General features: G+C 39.7%; 1 protein-coding gene across 1 annotated transcript; it reads left to right on the top strand.

Moving 5' to 3' along the window:
• The first annotated feature begins 2,978 nt into the window (after positions 1-2,978).
• On the top strand, positions 2,979-21,659 carry LOC143852921 (glycine-rich RNA-binding protein 4, mitochondrial-like). Its single transcript, XM_077362575.1, has 5 exons — positions 2,979-3,314; positions 3,432-3,710; positions 3,811-3,879; positions 20,769-20,875; positions 21,098-21,659. The coding sequence occupies exons 2-5, from the start codon at positions 3,617-3,619 to the stop codon at positions 21,209-21,211; spliced, it is 384 nt and encodes a 127-aa protein (XP_077218690.1). The 5' UTR covers positions 2,979-3,314; positions 3,432-3,616; the 3' UTR covers positions 21,212-21,659.
• The last annotated feature ends 598 nt before the right edge of the window (positions 21,660-22,257 follow it).

The raw sequence follows: 22,257 nt of genomic DNA, 5'->3' as shown, positions 1-22,257 counted from the left end.
ATATATATATATATATATATATATATACATTTTCTGTGGTGATCCAAACCATTCATTTGCAAGGCCCTACCCTATGGAGCTGATTTTTGGTACACACCCTATCTATATGAGGAAAGTGTTGGTGAGCTTAAGCGCCCCAATCACATGGGTCCCACATTTTCTGTGGTGATCCAAACCATTCATTTGCAAAGGCCCTATCCTATGGAGCTGATTTTTGGTACACACCCTATCTATGATAGGGCCTTGCAAATGAATGGTTTGGATCACCACAGAAAATGTGGGACCCATGTGATTGGGGCGCTTAAGCTCACCAACACTTTCCTCATATATATATATATATATATATATATATATATATATATATATATATATATATATATATATATATGAGAAAACGGTTCCTACACACATGTGTAGATAAGTTATCTACACACTAGCTTAAAATACAGTGGGGGCCACATTATTTGGGTGATCCAAACCATTCTTTTTTAAGGCCCTCACATAGATAGGGTGTGCACAAAAAATCAGATCCATAGGATCATCCTAACCATTCGAACTGTGGAGGCAAAAAATGGACTAATTTGTGAAGGTTTAAAGACATCCATTTTACCTCCACAAATCATAGGGTTGGGATGATCATATGGATCTTATTTTTTGTAGACACCCTATCTATGTGAGGGCCTTTAAAATGGATGGCTTGGATCACCCAAACAATGTGGGCCCCCACTGTATTTTAAGCTAGTGTGTAGAGAACTCTCTACACATGTGTAGGAACCGTTTTCTCTATATATATATATATATATATATATATATATATATATATATATATATATATATATATATATATTCAGTATTTTTACGTCTTCTTTCAAATAAGGTATTTGCTAGGCACTTTCGCGGAAAGCCCTTTCTCCGTGGACTTTTGTATGTGAGAACAGCTACACAAGGTGACTTTTTGACATATTTTGTCTAATTCATTTAATTCATCTTAGGTGGCTGTTTCATCATGCAAAAGCCAGCCTTGAAATGGCTTTATGTGAAATTGGCTAGAAAGTCTCCTCAAATAAATACCGAAACTAAGAAATTCTGAATACCTATTTAAAGGTGTACGATTTGGTCGTATAGATACACGTGGGTGTCATTATCAAAAGGATCTTTGGTTAATGGCAACGAACACTCAACTTTTGATCTTCGATGGGCTTCACACATGGAGTATTTTCTCTTCTTGAATTGTGGTCAGCCCCTTCACCTACTGATGTAGAGTCATATAATATAGGATGAGGGATAAGAGGCGCCTTTATTAATTTCTTAGTGATTTTAAGAGAAAATTTAAATTTTTTCTGACACAATGTGGGAGGGTATTGTAAAATGAGGAGAATGGTCTATTATAAACCATAAACCATAGATAATAAAAAATTTGGGTCCAATCCTAGAAATTCCAGGTGTCGACCTAAATGACCCAACATGGGGTATTTTGATCCTTTTGCATGGTTATGTTTAAACATTAACTAAAACGATCCCTATAGATCTTGAGCATCAAATGAAAGAAATTTTTTATTTTAATGAGTTGGGTTAGAAATACCTTTCATCATTGCCGCACCTCCAAGCATGGAATCCGACGAAACTATCATTTTTTCGCGAGCAAAGTGAGGAGAGTTGACCGAAATGAGCACTAAATACTTTTAAGAGATCTCCTCCAAATCACTGGTATGGCTATCGAAATCGTGAGCATTGGCATGTAAGAAGTGTTCGAGATCTATTTCTGTTGCATGAGCGATAGGTACGGCTAGCTCAATTGACTGATGACCGGAGTTTGCTGGATCTGAAAGAGAAGTCCTTATCTTTAGACCAAATAACCGACCCGGCATTAATTGGGCTAGGTAGTTAATGCCGGGTTGGGTATAGTGTCACGGGCGTAGAGTTAGATCTTTTTGAGAGGCACGAGCGAAACGACTCTTCTCTTCTTTTCCCTCACCACTAGGTTTATTGGAAACCTCTCCTTATGTGTGCTTTCTCAAGAAAGAGATGGGGCACTTTATGTCGAGAGGAAGAGTAACCAAGAGTTTATATTTATAGGCTAAGAAGCTCCCAATAAACTTCTAAATTAAGTGAAATTTGTTTGTATCCTTTGGCATGAGATTGTCAACAGTTATTTGAGCCAACTTGCCTTCCAAAATGTTTCTAAACTTAATGGATTAGCCAATTCATGGAAATGTTGCTTAAATGCAAGGCCACACTAGTTTTAGCAACTCTAAAACATAGAAGGGATTTGCCAGTCCATCGTAAAAGGCATTTCGCAGATCGTCTGTCGCATCTTAGACCAACCACCTCTCGAATGATGACAAAATCTGCTGATAAGTTAGCCTTTGTGGCTGGTTTGACATACGACAAACCATCTGCGAAATGCCTTTTGCGATGGGCCCTATCAAATCCCATCATAGAAACACTAGTTTCCATAATGAGTTTAGGAAACTCCAAAACTAGGAAATGTCTAAGAGTCTTCCACTTGACTTGCATCGGCTTTAAACCTTTCGCAACAATTACAAATTACAATAACTTTACATTACGTACAATAAGTGTACTAACAACGGATCATGTAATCACTGGACTATTAAACTATCCAATGACCTATCAATGGTTACAGAGTTAGCAAACCTACCAATATAAATGATACTTTTATGTAGGGGGTCATCTTGGGTCGGGGTTAACACGATTTTTTCCCAGGTTGGGTTGGATATTTCTGGAGTTGGGTTGGGTTCGGGTTGAAAAAAAGCAACCCGAGCAACTTTCGGGTTGAGTAAGAGTCATGAAATTTTCATTGTGAAAAGCACTGATATTTAAATTTCGTCGACTTTCTTGCATTGCTTAACTCCTCGGGTTTCCCACACCCATCTATTCTTTAAATTTTCTCATTAATAACATCACTTTTTGGGTGTAGCAACAATTTGTATTGATTATTTATTTATTACCTCGTAGGAGAAGTTATCACTTATCAGGCATTTTCTCTCTTTTCAATAACACCTTTTACTTTTCGTCATAGACTACCACTCATCTTCTTCTTCTCTATACAACCCTAGCTAGGTTTCAAGTTTCAACATCTATTTCATTTCTTCTTCTTTCTTGAGTAAGGTTTGAAACAAACTATCCAAAGTTTCACGGCCGGATTATTGAACGATAATCCCTTCATATCTTCTTCATCCCTTTAGGTTTGGTCGACGACGAGATTATTGAACTCTTAGTCTTTTTAGGTTTCAACATCTATTTCACCGGTCGACGCAGCTTTATGGTGGGACTATTGAAGTGGGGCGACAATGGTAGGTTATTGAAGACAGATTATATAACCACTTTCTTCTTTTTTTATTTCTTCTGCCCATTTCTTCTTTTAATGGGTAAATCAACATGGATTTAAGGCTATGACTCGTGTATTGCAGCTGAATGAGGAACCTAAAAGTTTAGAGAACCATTGTATATCCTCAGGAATTGGGGTTGAACGGTTCAGATCAATCAAAAGCAGTAAGACCCACTTTGCAATAGTGGGTGCCGCATTTTCCCCGCCCCCCTTCTCTCTCTCCAGTAAACCCTAGTTTCTTCATAACATTTCTCTGCTGCTACCTTAATGGCTGTTAGGAGGGTAGGCCTTTCAGCCCTACATTTGCGGTGGTACTGTGCACCACCATCAGGGCCTTCCATTTCCAAACTCTTTGTTGGAGGTGCTTTCTTTTCTTCCCTCTAAATCTTTCTGTTTTTTTTCTCTCTCTTTCTCTATACGATTTAATTTCTACTATTTGTTTCTGTTTTGGGATTTTAAAGGCCTTTCATGGGGTGTGGATGAGAAGTCCTTGAAGGACGCTTTCTCTTCCTTTGGACAAGTCACCGAAGGTAATCAACAAAAACTCTTTACTTCATCATCTTATATCTTTCTCATCTGATGCTAATTGCTTCATTCATTATGATTGAATTTCATTTCCTTCTTCAATTAACTGTTATCTTTCCCTCTTGAGAAAGATTGTATACGAATTGTTTGGTTTGCTCAAACATGGAATGGTGTAGGGTTTCCTGATTTGTTTACGGTCCATTTAGGTGTGCAACCAATTGCATTTTGGGTGCAATTTGGTTGTAAAATTGCAGCCTATTTTGCCAACAATGATAGAAGTTTGGAAGGTTTCAAGTAGAAATATTGAATTATAAACAAGAGAGCTTTGATGGATAGAAAAGGAGTTGCAAAGGACACATTCCTTCCGCTAAAACATTGGTTCCCACACAATTCAAGGAGACGAGGGCGACATTTTGACTACTGAAAACAAATAGAATCCAACCGATACTTGTCAAAAAATTTGCATTATTCCCTTAGATAGGGAAAACATGGTACACTAAAAATGAAGAAAGGACCAAAAGTGAATGCAAAAGGTTTTCCCTCTAGTTCACTATGTATTTTCCTCTCACTATCAATAGGGGGAGGTAACAACTTGCTTGGATAAGCCTCTAAACAAAGTTACAAAGCAATAGAAACAAGCATAAAGTAACTAAAAGGGAAAAGAGAAGAGTTTTTGTCATAGGGATACTATGAAGTTCTCTTGCTCAATGCTCCAAGTATTAAAGGAGAGTAACACTAGAAGGGGACTTTTGTACAATAAGAGGTGTTACAGCGATTCTGATTGAGTAATGAGAGGTACGAGGTGACTGCCGATCAGTTTCATAGAGATCACTTCTACCCTGTCGGGGTCTAGTGACGACATTTCCTTAATATGATTGATTTGTGATTGGAGCTGTTCACCATCATCTTGGAGATTTGTAGAGATTATCATCTTAGCTTCATCACCATCTGAGCTTGTGATATTGACGATCGGACGACAGAGACATGCCATGGTTTTCACTAGAGATACCTCGTCCATTGGCAAGTGCGTTATTTGATTGACTATTCGTGGATGGATGCAATGCAACTATGACTATTTTGCAAGGATGTTCTTTAGCATATGGCAGGCTTCTACTCGACGGAGCCGAGTTCTTCAACATAGGGGAAATTGTTGTGATCCAGCCATCATCTTAACCGTCCGATTTAGTTTTCTTATTTGGTTATTGGACGTGTGCTATCTTTCTTTTAGGTATTATTATTATTTTTTTGATTTATTAGCATTTTGTTTAATCCAGACGTGAGAGATGTTCACATGGCCTATGATCCATCTTACCTCCTTTTCCATGGTCCACTTATCCTTTTTAAACCCATCTTTTATAGCTTTTATCCATGACCAACTTATTTGTTATTTCCTATTAGCTAAACCCCTGAAAACCTATGTAAAGCCCTTTCAATGCCTTTTCTTTTAACCTATCTGATCACATAAAGGGTTCTACTACTTAAATAACCGAACCCCTTCATATAAATACCCTGAACACTCCCCTAAAAAGAGTCATTTGATTACTGCTTGCTGTTTATTTTTTGTGAGAATGTATGGTGTTGTTTTATTGAAGTTAGAATCTATCTATGCTCCTAAAGTTCTCTGAAAATGACTCTTGAGCCCTAGGCTTGCAACCACATATCCATCCTCTCGCACAATAGCAGTGCTAGATCCAACTTCTCAATATGATTTGTTGCGAATGCAAAGAACCTTTCCCTCCCACAATTTGACCACAATCCATCAGTGAAATTCTCTAGACTTGACAGAGTGGTTGAATTGACTCACTTGTCAAAAGAACCTCTATCCATTTTCGTTGCAGAGACAACTTCAATCATTGTCATAGGCTTCGTGTGATGCAAAAAATTGATTGAATAATCAGTGTCTTCAATTACAATGATAGATTTAGAGGTGGTCTCCATCAGTGGCTTCCGTTGCATCTTCTTTACCCAAGGTAATTTGCAATGGCTACGATCATGCTTGAAATCTCCGTGGCGGGCGGGAGGAAAAGATAGAGATGGATGACTGAGCTGGTTGGTCATATAAGAGGGAACTGAAGTGAACTAAGATTAATCATGACGCGCCTCCCCATCATCTAGAGGGAAGTAGTCACCAATAATCAATGCCTACCGATTGGCCGCACTCTTTGGAAAGGAGTGGGCCTCTAAGTCTGCATTTTCTCTCCAAATTATGGAAGGAAATTGGAAAATTAGCCATTATATCACTCTCGTCTAAAATTTTTGCAAGCCTCCAAGTGCATCATTCCCATGCTATATCCACTTGTTTGCATTTGAGGAATCACCCTCAATAATGAAAGAACCCCAAGAATGTTTCCATAAGTTATTTTATTCCTTTTTAGAGCCATCACTTTCGCTTCATTTGTATCCCTGGCCCTTATTGGTTGAAAAAAGACTACTACCCCCTCTCCCCTGCTTTTCATTCTCCTTGATGATAATAACCTTAGGGTTTGGGGGGTCAGAGTCCGGGGAAGTCCATGTATTAATCTATAATATACACAACTAGTAATGAAGTAACCCCGCATTCTTCAAACTTCTCGATTGTTATCCCTTGGTGAAGGCTTCATTGCCGAAGTCCACATGGTTATTGAATTCAGATGTTTTAATTTGGGATCTTTACACCTTTTCTTTTTCATTTGTAGATTTTTCTATTTCATTCTTTCAATATGGTCCACACCCGTATTTAGAAACTTGAACTCTGATGAGAGCTCAACCAATGTATAACCCACTCTAGTCGGGCGAGTCAAAGGAGTTTTTGATTAACTCGGTAGGGCTAAGCACATACTTGGATGAGAACTTGGCCATATTAAAACCGAGTCAACTTGAGCGAGTTGATGACTGAATAAAGGAGCATGGTTTTAAACATCGACCGACGTGTGTCAGTTTCTATTGACATATGTTGATTTAGGTGATGGGCAATGCAAAATCCACAAGAAATTGAATTCTTACAAGGCGTCAGTCAAACTTTTGACCGACTCCATTGCGTTTCGGTCATGTCAACTAAAACGTTACCATGCTAGTGTGTGTGTGTTCGATTTTGGTCGAAGCGACCAAAGTCGAGCCGAGAACCCTATTTTTGGAGGCTTTCTTGGCAAGTCCTTAATTGTTTTAATGTTAAATTCATTCATTATTGTGCAAATACATCAACAACCACATGTATTGATACATTTGCAAACTGATTTGGGGTTTGAAAATTGGGGGAAAAACAGATCGAGGAAATTATTAAGGAACATAAAGAGCATAATGCATACTGTTTTCTTGTTATATTATGTAATTTGTAATATTGTTATTGAAAAACAAACAATATAGGGGTTTGAAAATTGGGGGAAAAACAGATCGAGGAAATTATTAAGGAACTTAAAAAGCATAATGCATACTGTTTTCTTGTTATATAATGCAATTTATAATATTGTTATTGAAAAACAAACAATATATTTAAAAAAATTAACAAAATCAAGGCATGTGTAGATTCGGCCATGCCTTGTTATACCCAAAATTTATGTTTCACAATAATGACCACTTGAGGATGAGTGGTCACTATTGTACTCTTTTATGTTATTGTGTCTAACCTTTTTCATTACCTTGAGTTGTATTTGTTGTATTGTGTGTATGGACATGATATCTTTTCTTTATGCAATTAACGAATGTAGTGATTTTTTTGTACATTTTGTGAGCATATATTTATTTGGTTGTGCAAGATTTTGTGTTTACAATGAACCTTATTATTTTAGGCATACCTTTATTATTCCAGGAAGGCACACATGTCCCTAGATGTTTGATCTCTCTCTCTCTCTCTCTCTCTCTCTTGAAATGGCGAAATTTTCATTAGGGAAAAAAGGACACCCTAAAGATCGAGATGGTCAATACACAAAATATAAAAATAGATACAAAGGAGAACAGCTCCTCAAGGGGGAAGAAAATCATAGATTTCTTGTGAATCCTTGCAGACACTTGCTCTAGCAAGCCTGGCAGTCTTAGTGTTGGCTGATCTTCTAATTGTAGAAAATTCCAGATCCTGTCACCCTGTGAAGCCATTTGATAACATTCAGGGAGTTTCCTACTATCAAGCGATCCATTGAGCTACTCTCAATAAGCCGCAATCCATGAAGCATCGCTCTATTCTCAGCCTCATTCGAGTCCGCTGTTCGTATGGGACTAGAGTATGCTAGAGAGGTCACCCCCGATCATCTCTAAGAAGACCCCCTTTCCCAGCTGGACTGGGCTTTCCAATGCTTGACCTGTCGAAGTTCAATTTCAGAATCCCCCTCTAAACTATTAAGGTGCTATGTCTGAAAGAGTAATCGGGAATCCATTGCCCTGGCCTCACCCCATGCTTGCAATGACCTTTTCCCAGAGATGATCCCCTTCCTCCCCAAATCGCCACAACCACTTCCCTAGTAGTGCATTATTAACTAACTTTCAAGGTTTTAAATCTCGGTTTCGGTCATCAGCGAAACCGAAACGTTTCGGTTTCGGTACGAAATTTCGGACAAAATCTTGTAAAAATTTCGGTGAAATTTCAGAAATTTCGGAAACGTTTTACCGAAATTTCTAAAATTTCACAAAATTTCGGGTGAAATTTTGTACTTCACCGAAACGTTTCACTGAAATTTCCGAAACGTTTCACTTAAATTTCCTAAATTTCACCGAAGCGAAACGTTTCGGCCAAAATTTTCGAAAGGCTTCGGCGAAGTTTGTTACTTTTCTGACTCAATGTGAATTTCGTTCCGTTTTCCATCGAAACCGAAATATTTCGTTTCGGCCGAAATTTAAAACTCTGCTCACTTTAACATTCTCATCTCCAGACCTCTCGCCTGCATAGGCCTCTTGACGTCCTCCCACCTGACCGAATGAAAATTTCTTTTTTCATCCACTCCACCCCACAATAACCCTCTTTGTATCTGTTCTATTCTTTTAATAACACTCATAGGGCACTTGATGATAGATAATTGGTAGATTGGGTTGTTTTCCTGCACCAATAATAAGTGTTATCCTTCCACCTAGAGAGACCAGGTTCCGCTTCCACATATCTAGTCTCTTGTCCACTCTTGTCCACTATTGGGTCCCATTCCCTCTTCCTTGGGCTACCTATGCATAAAGGATTCCTAAGTTTTTTGATGGGAAGCTGTCCACCATGCAACCAAGGAGGCCGGTCATTCCTTCAGTGTAGTAGTCTGGAATATTAATGCCAAGGAGTCTAGATTTGCTCATATTGGATCTCTGACATGTCACCATCTCGTAACATCTTAGAATGGCTTTTAGGTTTAACACCTTATCTATCTCTGGCGCACTGAAAAAAAAGGTGTCGTCTGCGAACTGGAGATGAGACATTTCCACTTGATTCAATCCCACTTTCAAGCCTTCAATCATCCCTAGGATCAATGTTCTGAAAATCGGAATCGTATCGTAAATCGTAAAAGGCGTCGAATTGTAAATCGTAAGATTTTCTCAGATTTATATATAAAAATTAGAAAAAATAATAAAAAATAGGAAAAATTATAAATAAGAATAAAAAGAGTAATTATCAATTTTCCATTCAAAACCATTAAAATAAATAACATGAAATGCTTGATAACCACTTAACCGATTGTCTTAATTAAAATTAATTAAACATTCATTACCAAAATGGCAAAATCCATTCATTCTCTCTATAATAATCTCAAAAAGACAAAAACAACTTTAACAGTCCACACATGAACCACAAAACGAAACATGAAACATGTCATGATTCTATAAAATATAGATTGTGGATGTCGTCGATCCCATTCACATCCTCATCATCATCTTCGTCATCAACATCGGTAATTCCTCCCTCAACATTAACACCCTCATCTCCATCATCTGTGTCGGGAGCAAAGCCAAATTCTTCTTCTTCATCTTGCAATTGGCACTTGTCCTTCCTTTTGTTGAGGTTTCTAACTCCTGTTACATTTACATTAATGAATATCAATAAATCATGTCTTTACTACTAAGAAAAGAAATTACAAATAGCTTACGTCTTCTCTTTTGTTGAGGCGCATGACTGAGCTAGCGCCTGTCTAATCTCCTACAACTTCCTCCACAAAACATTCACCCATATCCAGCCAAGTCGTGTCTTCGGGAAGAACAGGTCCATCTCTTTCCGTTATCCACTCATCGTCCGAGTCCATGTCAGATAACGAAATAGGATCAAATCCTTTTTTGTCCCTCCTATTTGAATTGCGAACTCGAAGTTGAAGATTGTATTTTACAAATACAAGTGCATTCAACCTCTTTTGTTCGAGTCAGTTTCTTCTTTTTGAATGTATCTAAAATAAAAAAAGTTAATGATAAAAATTAAAGGGATACAAATAAAAAGATATGAATACAAAAATTAAACTTACTAACATTTACCTGCTCAAATGTGCTCCAGTTGCGCTCGCAACCGCTAGTACTACATATTAGGCTTTCAATTCGAATTGCAAATTTTTGCAACTCGGGACATTCATCTCCAAAGGTGTCTACCATAAACCTATTTTTCCAAAAAACAATTATGATAATTTCTAAATGCATAAGATAAAAATTCAATTAAAATTTTTACTTAAAGAATTTACCTGCTAGCTTTTCTTTCCTCATTAACTTTGCCATTTCCCGTCCAAAGAGAACCTCTGCTTTCTTGTACTTATCAAGTTGGTTACTAATTAACACCCTCTTTTGAACTTGGAATCATTTTTTCTATGCAACCCAATAGCCTCACATTAATTTCAATGTCCACGTCATTTGAGTCCTCATACTGAAACCGCGGATTTAAAAAGTAACCTGCTTCGTGCAAGGGCCTATGAAGTTGCCTATCCCAACGTTCATCAATGATATGCCAAATTTGCTCATATTTCTTCTTTATGTGGCCCAAATTCTTTGCACTTGCCTCTTTAGCTTGGTCCATAGCCTCATAAATGTACCCCATGGCAGGCCTCTCATCTGAATCCGCTAAGCGTAGGACTTTCACCAAAGGGGATGTGCATTTCAAACAATAATACACACTAGGCCAAAATGTGGAATCGCCCAACACAATTTCGCGTATCTTGATCCCATTGGTTTTTTTGGAATATGGGCTTTTTTGCCAATCATCTGAGGCAAACATCTGCATCAAGCCTGCCTTTCTTTCTCTTAGACTCTTCAATGTCAGGAAGCACGTTGCAAAACGTGTCACAGTTGGCCTTGTCAATTCCCATTTCATATGCTTACGCATAAGATGCAAAACCCAACTATGATTGTAAATGTACACTGTGATCATCTTGGCTTTTGCTATGGTCTCTGCATGAATTGGTAATTTTTCAATGTCTTCAAGCATCAAATCTATGCAATGAGCGGCACAAGGAGACCAAAATAATTTTTTCCTCTTCTCCATCAACAATTGCCCTGCTTTCACATATGCAGCCGCACTATTCGTGATAACTTGCACCACGTTTTTCTCTCCCACTTCTTCCACAACCGAGTCAAGTAGAGCAAATAAGTTATTTACATTTTTTGAGATATCAAAAGTATCTACTAATCTCAAAAAAACGGTCCCCTTTGGACTATTCACTAAGAAATTGTAATTGATCTATTCACCCCATCCGTCCAACCATCTGACATAAGCGTGCAACTCGTCTTCTTCTACTCTTTCTTATATTCTTCCATCATAGACTCGATGTTCTCCACTTCTTTTTTGAGGAATGTATTCCTCATCTCATGGTAACTTGGGACTTTTAATCCATGTCGAAAATGGCTTATGGATTCAACCATGGCGTCAAAAAATGGGCATTTAACAAGGTTGAATGACAAAGCATTCGAGTAAAAGAACCTGCTATGTTTTGGAAAACTCTATCCCTATCCCCCCTTTTCCAAACTTGATTGATAGTTGCTTGCTTGCCGGTTTTTTTATCCCCTTCACCACAAAATCATTCATTTTTCTCTTCCCTCGAGCAACGCGTGCATCATCTATTTCTTCCCTATCTTGATAATAGAAGTCCGGCCGCCCCGCATCATACTTTGCATCATCTTTTTTCTCCTTCTCATCTTCATTTTCCTTCAATAGTAACTTAAATTTATCTGCAACATCATCCGAATTTTGTGTACAAGCAGCTACATTATGTTTTGTACGTCCCAAATGATGCTTCATTCTAAAAACACCTCCAGAATACTCTTTCCCACAATAATTACATCTTAATCTCGTCTTGTTACTGGGAATGATCATAGTGCAGTGTTTCCATGTCACATCTACTTCTCTAACTTTAACCATCTTTATGCTACACTTCAAACTTCTCAAAGCTTCAAACTTCTCAAAGCAACCCAAACTTTTAAATTCAATGCCTGGAATGGAGAACAGATTGTGAGTACATAATATTAACAGATTATTTGACCCAAAATTAAATGTAAATTTGCGTCTAATAATCAGGTTTGCACTCGAAATCAGTTCTCAAAATCCAAAACAAACAGAGCATGACTTGGTCCGTTGGACTCCAAATCAGTTCTCAAAATTGAGACCAAAAAGAGCCTAAAAGGGGTCAGTACTATTTGTTTTGGATTTTAAGAACTGATTGGAGTCCAATCGGTTCTCAAAAGCCAAAACAAACAGGGCCTAATCAGTTTTAGACTCAATCGGTTCTCAAAAGCCAAAACAAACAGAGCCTTCAGTTTTGGACTCTAAATAAGTTCTCAAAATCCAAAACAAATAGAGCAAAGGGTCAGCTCTATCTGTTTTGGATTTTAAGAACTGATTGGAGTCGAATCAGTTCTCAAAATCCAAAACAAACAGAGCCTAATACTCAGTTTGGACTAAATCAGTTCTCAAAAAAAAAAAAAAAACAGAGCCGTAGAGATGGAGAAGGTTGGAGGAGAAAAAAAAACAGAAAATAAAAGCCAAAAAGATGAAATAGAGAGAGCTTACCTAAAACCGAAGTGGGTTTGGGAGCTTCTTCTTTTCCTTCTTTTCCTCGTCTCGTATTCCACTCTTTCTTCTTCTTCTCTGCCTTGAACGAATGGAGGAGGAGATTCAAACCCTAAGATCTTAGTGGGTTTGTGCGTTTTGGGTGCTTTTGTAACCCTAAAGTCGATGGTAAGAAGAGAAGTCGAGAGAATGAAAAAAATAAACTTGTAAAAACCCTTTTACCATAAGTTGTGGGGCCAATTTTATTAAAAAACAGATTCTGGAATTCAATCGTACAATTCACTTCCATCATACGATTCAAGATCAAATCGTACGATTCACATTTGAATCGCACGATTCAATCCAAAATCGATTCAAGCTTGCGATTTAAATCGTTTGGGGTACAATTCGAATCGAGAATCGTACGATTTTCCTAACACTGTCTAGGACCTTCCCTTTTTCCATCATTTTCCTGAGGGTCTCTCCTGCTATAACATATAGGAATGGTGACGGTGGATCTCCCTGCCTCAGGCCCTTGGACGATTTAAAGGAAACTTTTGGAGACCCGTTCACCAAGATGGAGAACCACACTGAAGAGATACATTTCACTGTCCACCCACACCATCTGTTTCCAAAGTCCATTCTTTTCAATAAGTAATCTAGACTGTCTTGTTCCACCCGATCGTAAGCTTTCTCCATGTCCAACTTGCAGATGATGCCCTTCTCTCCTAGCTCCGCTTGATTACCTCATTTGCTATCAATACGCCATCTAGTATCTACCTTGGACAAATGCTGACTTATTATTTGAAATCATCTTAGGTAGAACTCTTTTTAGACGTTCAATCAAGACTTTAGCCAAGACTTTGTATAAGCTTCTGACTAGGCTTATTGGGCGGAAGTCCCCAAAGCATATTGCACCCTTTCCCTTAGAAATGAGCACTATGAAAGTTGCACTGGTTCGTCTGTATAGCTCCAACAGTCATAAAATTCCTAGAAGAATTTGAGGCTATTCATTTTTACATAGTCCCAACTCCCAACAATCTTGGGAGAACACAATACGAAAACATCCAGGCCCTCGTTCTCACCTCTTCCTCGTTGATGGGTTTTCTCCAAGAGTGTTTTGTCTCTCTCTCTCTCTCTCTCTCTCTCTCTCTCTCTCTCTCTCTCTCATCGAATGGCACTCCATCCGGTTTTCGGCGAATGATGTTTTCTGACGAGTTCAGCCTCGAGCAGAACTCCACAATCTCTTCTGCAATAACTCCCTTTTCCTCCTTAAGGGCCCCATCCACCATCAGCCACTCTATGCGATTCACTCGCCTCTTTGTGCTAGCAATCCCATGGAAGTATTTTGTATTTTTGTCTCCCTCTTTGAGCCACAAGGCTTCAGACCTCTGCCACCAAAATATTGCCTCCTGGTTTATCATACGGTTGAATTGCTTTTTCAATGATCCCATCTCCTCCACCTCCTCTTGGCTGGCCACCCCCCTTTCCTGGCAATTTCTTGAATTCGGGTTAATAGTCTGGATTTCCTCTCCTCTCCCTCACACCCATTCCCCTGATTCCACTCCTTTAACTTTATTTTTAAATATCTTAGTTTCTTGCCTATTATAAGAGCAGGTTGGTTGAAGTGGAAGCATGCTTCAAGAGTCCTGTGCGACCGTAAAATACCTACCAAGTTGAAGGGAAAGTTTTTTATGACAGCTGTGAGGCCATCCATGCTGTACGGCTCAGAATGTTGGGCCGCCAAGAAGCAGCAAGTGCATAAGATGAGTATAGCGGAGATGCGAATGCTTGGATGGATGTGCGGCCGCACAAGGTTCGATCGAATTAAAAATGAAGACATCCGTAAAAAGGTGGGGGTGAGAAGATGAGAGAGCACCGCTTAAGATGGTTTGGGCATATCCAATGTAGGCCTTTGGATGCTCCAGTGAGAAGAAGTGACTCGTGCCAAGTTGATGGAGTAAAAAGATGTAGGGGCAGACTGAAAACAACATGGGTAGAAACAGTGAGGAAAGACTCAAGGGCTAGGAACATAACTGAGAACATGACCTTTGATAGGAGAGAATGGAAGAAAATGATCCATGTAGACTGTTAACTAACCAACTTCTCCAAAAGCTTAAGCTGTTGGAGAAAGGCGTTATTTATCTTTTATACTTTAACACTCCTCCGCACGTGTGGCCCACTTGGCAAACACGTGGCACATGTGGTCCCACTTTGGGCTCTGATACCATGTTAGCTTACCAACTTCTCCAAAAGCTTAAGTTGTTGGAGAAAGGCGTTATTTATATTTTATACTTTAACATAGACGAACTCAACTAGTGTCAGGATTAGACTTAGTCAATTTGAGCTGGGTAGATCCTTTCACCTTCTTCATGAAAATTTTCTAAAGGATTCATTAGCCGACCCCAACTAGCTTGGGACAAAGGCTTAGTTGAGTTGAGATTAGTTGAGTTTCTTGCCTATTATAACATCCGGCGAAGCTGAGATTGAGACTTCATCCCACCACACACCTCCGCCATCTTGGGAATCTCCAGCCGTGCTAACTCAAAGTGGCATGGTATGTAACCCTAGGACTGCAATCTAAGATCAAGAAGGATAGGACAATGATCAGATATTGTGTTAGGCAAGGCCTTTTTAGATACATTTGGAAATGGCGCCAACCATTGAGGACAAATAAGGAATCTATCAATCCGACTCTGATTGTTGTTTCTCGACCAAGTGAATTGCGCCCTGTTAACCGGCAGATCCATTAGCTCATTTCGACCTATGAAGTCCGCAAAGAGCATCATGTAAGGGTTCGCTCTAGTGTAACATTATCATTCCTCCACCAGTCTAGTAACATTGAAATCGCCCCCTATACACCATGGAAAGCCCCATCTTGCCTTTGTCTTGTTCAGCTCTCTCCAAAGCAAACTTCGATCTGCCCTTATGATTGGCCCGTATACACCCGTGAAGATCCACATGGACTGATCATATATCTTTCTCAACACAACAGACACAGAGAATCTCCCAATGAGATTATCTCTCATTGCAACTACAGTTGAGTCCCAAGCCACTAAGGCTCCCCTGGCATTGTCTGTTGTTGAATTGATAGCCATGAAGTCCCATCGCTTTCAACATTCATAGGTTCCATTTTTGTTTCTTGAATACAGAAAATATTACCCAAGCCTCTTATGTTCCATGCCATGATTTTCATTGGACCTCTTATGTTCCATGCCATAATCTTCATTGGGTACCTATTTGGTATATTTGCTCACCCTGGGACTGACTCCCACCCAATTTACCTCTGTCCCGCCCTCTCACTCTACTATCCTGTAGACTTTCATAGTTGACTGAAGTTTGCAGCCCAACTAACTCATTGATTATCCTTTTTTGAGGCCTCTGATCTCGCATTATCAGCTTGCTCTTGTGACCATCGATCCCTAATTTCAGATAAATGTAACGTTCTGTGCAGTTTCGACTCCAGACCCTCAAATGCTAGCCCCAACGCCCTGCTAGTTGCCATTATATAATTAACCAATATTTCATTAAGATCCCCATCTGGAATCTCCCAATCAATTGGATTAGTATCATCCTCCGATTACTGAATTGTAACCAACTCTCTGCACTCATTCACAGTCTTCCCACCGGTTGCTATTTTTCTTTTACTGCAACACGGTGCTTCCTGACCCAATTCATCACCTTCTTTTGCATATTTCTGATGCTGAATCACTCTCCTGCAAATTTGGCTCATCTTTGGAAGGGTTTGGATCATGGAGTGCTCTTTCCGAGGGAGAAGACTCTTCACCATTGAGTTGAGAACCTGCCCCTGCAACCTGCCAAGCACCACAGATAGGGGAGAAGCAATGAGTTTGATCCAGGAATAAAAGTCGCATACCTTCTATTGAAGACCATTGACCGAGGGAATGTGTATCCTCAGCCTACTCAATTGAATGAGATACCTCCTCTAACCCCTGTAGATTGCCATGATTAGGAACTTTCACTGTGTTTATCTGTTCAAACAGGCTGTAACTCTTCGAATCTGATACTGTTATGTGTGAAGCCTCCTGCCTGAATATATGTTGGAGCTCCACCTCCGCATCTGCTGGAATTCAGGCTTGGATCTGCTCCCTGGAAGGAGCTCACCCTCGAGCTGGTGAGAACGACATGAATTTAGGGACAATTTCCTCTCGGTCCTTGATGGGCAATGGACTAGTTCTTGGCCCCAGGTTGGGCCTGGCCCAGACCTCGACTAGGCGTCGCACAAAGCCTGCTATCCAATCAGAGGCAACCTTCAATAGCAGATGCTACCAAGGAAGTGGGACCCATCTCAGTCGGAAATGTGATTAGCGCTTCAGTCTCTTCTCTAAAACCACTGTTAAAGCACTGTCCTCCAGATGTTGTACCCTGGTCTGGCCTCCTCTCCATACGGCTCCGTACTGGTACATCACTTGTCATGGTAAGAACCGCCACCTGGCTGCAAGGTACACCCATCTGGCCGCCTAAAGCCTTTTGGTTTATTACAGGTAGCCCATTTGTCCAGAGGTCTAAACCACTCGTCTGGTTTGGATTAGGAGAACTTGGGTCTTCCGCCGACCTAATCTGACTTGTTGTAAGACATCGCCCAATGGTAGCTTGCTCTGTTTCGATGCACAATAAGGTTTGAAATTCAAAAGTAACCTCACCAGCTTCCCTTACATCGTACGCCTGCTCCATTGGAGCTGGAATGTGATCTCCGCCTGGAGTCTCCGGGTTTCTTCCTTGGTGAGGGTGTTCCTCTCTTCCCCGCCTCGCTGGAACTCTCGACTCCCGAACCAGAACAAGTTAAGACTGAAGCCACCGCCCGCCCCGGCTAACCCAGCTGCTGTACCACCCGGCGCACTACCCCCACTCCCCCTTTTTCGGCTAGCCTCCACCCAGTACACATCACCATCTAAGATCACTTGGATCGGAAGCTGGTCCAGACCCGCGGCTGCCGATAATATCAGAACCGATCCCTTGTCGTAGCCCAACCCTGCCACGCTAGCATCCGTCAGTAATACCCTGTCGACTATGGCCCCGATCCTTCCAAAGTTACTATCACACCTTGCGTGCGGAGGAACCCCACTTACCTCCCACCAGGTTGCTTGGAGGAGATAGGCGAATTCGATGTACCAATGTGCTATTTCTTCAAGTGGGGACCCCTTGGAGGAAATCCGGTTTATCCTCAACCGCTCCGGATTCGCTTCAGTACCTCTTTGTTTTTCAACTGATAAACATACAGAAACCCTTTGTTTTTTTGTAGCCACCTCTCCGTACCTCCCAGCCTGCTTTTAACTCCTCCCATAAGCCTTTCTTTGTATCTGGGATGGATTAACCTGCCTTGGTTCCCACCTTCCTGCATTACTTGAGGGATTGACCACTTTTAGCCCCCCCTCCTCTTTTCTGTTGATGATCTTGGTCATGCGTCGAATGCCCTTCCTGATGGTCTTGAACTTGCCTTGGAAGATTTGTTCTTACCGGATTAAGAGCCCCAGCTTGCTCTAGTCTGTTGTTGAATCCTCCTTGAGGGATATTCTGGTCCTGGGATGACCCGAGTTTTTTACACCAACATTCTAAACGCCTTTTAACATTTACCAGCCAGACCACATCTAGAGCAAACCCAGTCCCCCAATCGACCTCGATCATATCTTCTTCCCCTTCTACCTCAGGCCAACCTCCCATCTTCTCTCATCCCTTGCCGTCTTGTCTTCCCTTGGCCCTTCATGAGCTACAGCATTTCCTCCAGATCCCTCTTGAGCTTCTGCTCCTACCATGCCCTAACAGTCTCTAATAAAATGGATATGAGATGTGCCTTGCGATGATCCTAAAGGAAACAGAAAAACAGAAAGTACCTTGATGTTTGATCTTGTTAAGTCATTATGGATGGTTGTCTTGCTTTATGTGTTTATTTGTGCTTGTTCTAGCATTTTATGAAGTTTTATCTTAAATTTCCGTGATTTCCATAGACTTCCATAAATTTTCCATCATTTCCATGAACTTCTATAATTTCTATGATTTTTTACAAGATTTCCATGGACTTTAGTAAACTTCCATGAAGTACTTCCTCTTTCGTGGAGATTGGAGTTGAACAAGACCGAAATTTGATTCTTGTGAGGGAGATTTTAATTAGTGGTAGGCATCCTACGCCTTCCAAGTTGGATCTATTCTAGGACTGTCATTAGAGGCCCTGGGTATACCCATAAACTAGATATGGAAGCAAGGCCACTGGAATGTCCGGAAAAGCTTAGATAGAAGGATTTCATTGAAAAATGCCTTTGTCTCTCCTGACGTGCATGCCTTCTTTGGCAATTTTTTTAGGCTGAGTAATAATTAGTCATCAACCCCAATTAAGAGATTCAAGCCGTTTATCGGCATCTTAAATATATAGTGAATTTAGATTTCGAGTTGATGGCTCAATCACCTTTAATACAACCTCCAATCCAGCTCCCAATTCTTTGAACTCTGCAATTTGCTGTCCAGTACATCAGGACCCAAACGTAGGAAGTCACAATTGGATGCATGATTACCCTAAACTGCCAATGGACAAATAGGGCTCAACCCAAACAAGAACTTTACATTGGACGGAACAATTGGAGACAGCATCATGATATTATGCTGATTGCCCTATGATTGGGCGAGAGAGCTTCGATACTTGTAGGCCGATTTGTATATTGTAGCCAACATATTTATGAAGGTAAAAGAGTTGAGGCATTGAAAATCCTAGAATTTACAAGAGTATAGATGATGGGGTACAATATCTTATTTACACTCTTTATTTTCCAGGTTTGTTTGCCTTCCCCCCATTCTATGTGCTACTATAATTTAGATAAGGTCACTCCTTAGCATGACTCTCTTTTTCATCTGACATGATATGGAGCGCCCTGTTTATATTGCAATTGAGCATGCTCTTTAGGACATCGATTGTTAGATAACTTGTCAGCTCATGTGTAAATGTTTTTGGACTGATAGGTACAATAACTAAATTTCCTTTAGATAACTTGTCAGCTCATGTGTAAATGTTTTTCGATTGATTGGTACAATAACTAAATTTCCTTTTGTATTCTAAGTAAAGGTTGCTTCCTTTTTCCCATTTCATTGATTTTTTTTTGAATGGCATTTTCCCATTTCATTGATTTTCTGGCTTAATTCTTATTTTTCGCCAAATATTCAGGGTTGTGTATGATTAACTGTATTTAATTTCCAGACCCAGTTTCCTATTCAATATCTAAATTTTCTGCAAGTATCTTGTATTTAAAATTATTATTTTTTTCACAAAATTTTTATCTTTTTAACGATAAATTTTGGGAAATGATTTCAGCGCTCCATTGTTTTGATAAACATGCGCTCCACTTGTTTGTCGTGTAATATTTAAAGGTCTTTAAGAGCTTTTTGAAAACCGTAATATTCCTCTGACAGCCCTTTAAATACTACACGATAAAAATTGGAGCGCCTGTTTATCAAAACATTGGAGTGCAGAAATCATTTCCCTAATTTTTTTTTAATCATTTTATATAATTTTGTAAAATAGAAAACTGAACATTTCTGCTATGTGTATAATGATGAACTCATATTTAACAGGGCACTGTTACTGTATACTATTATGTGGTGTAAAAAAAAGTTAGTTACTTCATTATGAGTTTTTATATGGTGCCCGAGTGCCAAGTCCTGTGAAGGCGGGAACGCCCTTGATATTTGATCCAACAGCAGCCATCTTTTTAAGATGCTGCTGTTGGATCAAATATCAAGTGCAGTACTTTTATCGTACCACCTTCATGGGACTTGATGCTCGGAGACCATATAAATTCTCACTTCATTACCATGGTAATTTATAGTAGTGAGGTATATTATCAAATATATTGCATATTTCATCGAGTTTAGGTCTCATTGAATTATTTATTGAATCGAATTTACCCATTGTTCACTTTCTTTTGTTTAGCTTCAATTTAAAGTATGTCATCCTACATTGTTGTAATGAAGTGCTCATTTGCCTTCCAGTGAGGATCATGTATGACAAAGACTCTGGTCGGTCAAGAGGCTTCGGGTTCGTACATTTTTCAGATGAAAACGATGCTATATGTGCCAGAGATGCCATGGATGGAAAGGTAAGCTGGCAAATTTATAGTTGATGCAGTTGAAAGTTAGAAGTGCAACTTAGGTTGGGTCCGGTTTAGCTTTTGCTGAAAATGAATTGGAGCCCACCCAAGCTCAACTTGATTTCATGGTAAAAGCTCAATCCGAATCCCCAAAAATCGACCCTAGTTGCTACTGTGGTTGAAAGTGCCCAGTTGAAGTTCTGTTCTTTAGCCAGTTGGTTTCCTTTGCAGGCATTGTTAGGTCGACCTTTAAGAATAAGCTTTGCTATGGACAAGGTTCGTGGTGGTCCTCTGGTTGTCCCTCGCCTATTTACCGGAGGAGAGGACACTAATCAGAAATCTTAAACTATTCTTTGGATAGAATCTTCATTTCCTTTACAAAAGTTATGAAAGCATAAAGATGGTTCCTGGAGACACCAACATTTTTTACCAGCAAGAACTTAGGATAGGGAATGTCAAATAATTCTTTCAAACATGCAATGGTGCCTCACCTAGCTGCGATCATCTAGCTTGAAACAGGCGGACCGTCCTAACTAGGCTGCACCTTCAAACATGCTTTCAACTGGAGGTGTTCGGCACCTGATTTCTGATTTCGCCGATGGTGAGCTTCTTCCTAGCTTCTTTTTTACGGTCGACCCAGATTTTTTGTTTCATGGATCCTTCATCTTTTTCTAGATTGTGTAATTGTTATGTTTTTCTATGGCTTCTAAGAGCTTTGTTTCACTTGGTGTACATATTCGGTATCAAAACATGTCAGTGGAATTAGATGTTGGAATAAATTAGTTTTCTAACCTATTAGTGGTTGATTGTCTGTCCACTTATCAGTCCAAAAGCTCAATGTTCCTCGCCTTACTATCCATCTGCTATTTTGGATCCAGTAATCCCACACCTTTAGAATATCCTTCCAATGCCTTGAGGTAGTGGTGCGTATTTGAACCAAGTTTAAATGTTCACCTCTAGTATACATGGATTTCAACGAATTGCTCTGCAATGAATTCCCTTTATGAAGTTGATACAATGCTTTCAATCTAAATACGCTACAGTAGTCATCTAGAGATTTGATACCAAGACGACCTTCATTTAAAGGTTTACAATTTGTATACGAACACAAGAATGAAGAATGAAGAATGAAGAATGAAGATTAACGATATTTCCAAGTCAGACCAGCCACGTCGTGAATGGAGACAAGTGGCTGGTCTGACTTGCGACAGACCAGCTGCGAAATGCCTTTTGCAATTACTTGTCTCCATTCACGAGGTGGCTGGTCTGACTTGCGACAGACCAGCCGCGAAACGCCTTTTGCAATGGACCCTAGCAAATCCCCTATAAAAATAGGCTTAGCTATCATTTCATAATAATATTTTGCTAATAGTATTTTTACTCTCGGATTT

This window comes from Tasmannia lanceolata, unplaced genomic scaffold, assembly GCF_043159265.1.
Source record: "Tasmannia lanceolata isolate RefF3 unplaced genomic scaffold, GAP_Taslan_0.1 ptg000019l, whole genome shotgun sequence".
In the NCBI taxonomy this organism is placed as follows: domain Eukaryota; kingdom Viridiplantae; phylum Streptophyta; class Magnoliopsida; order Canellales; family Winteraceae; genus Tasmannia; species Tasmannia lanceolata.
This window is presented reverse-complemented; position numbering and strand designations above follow the sequence as displayed.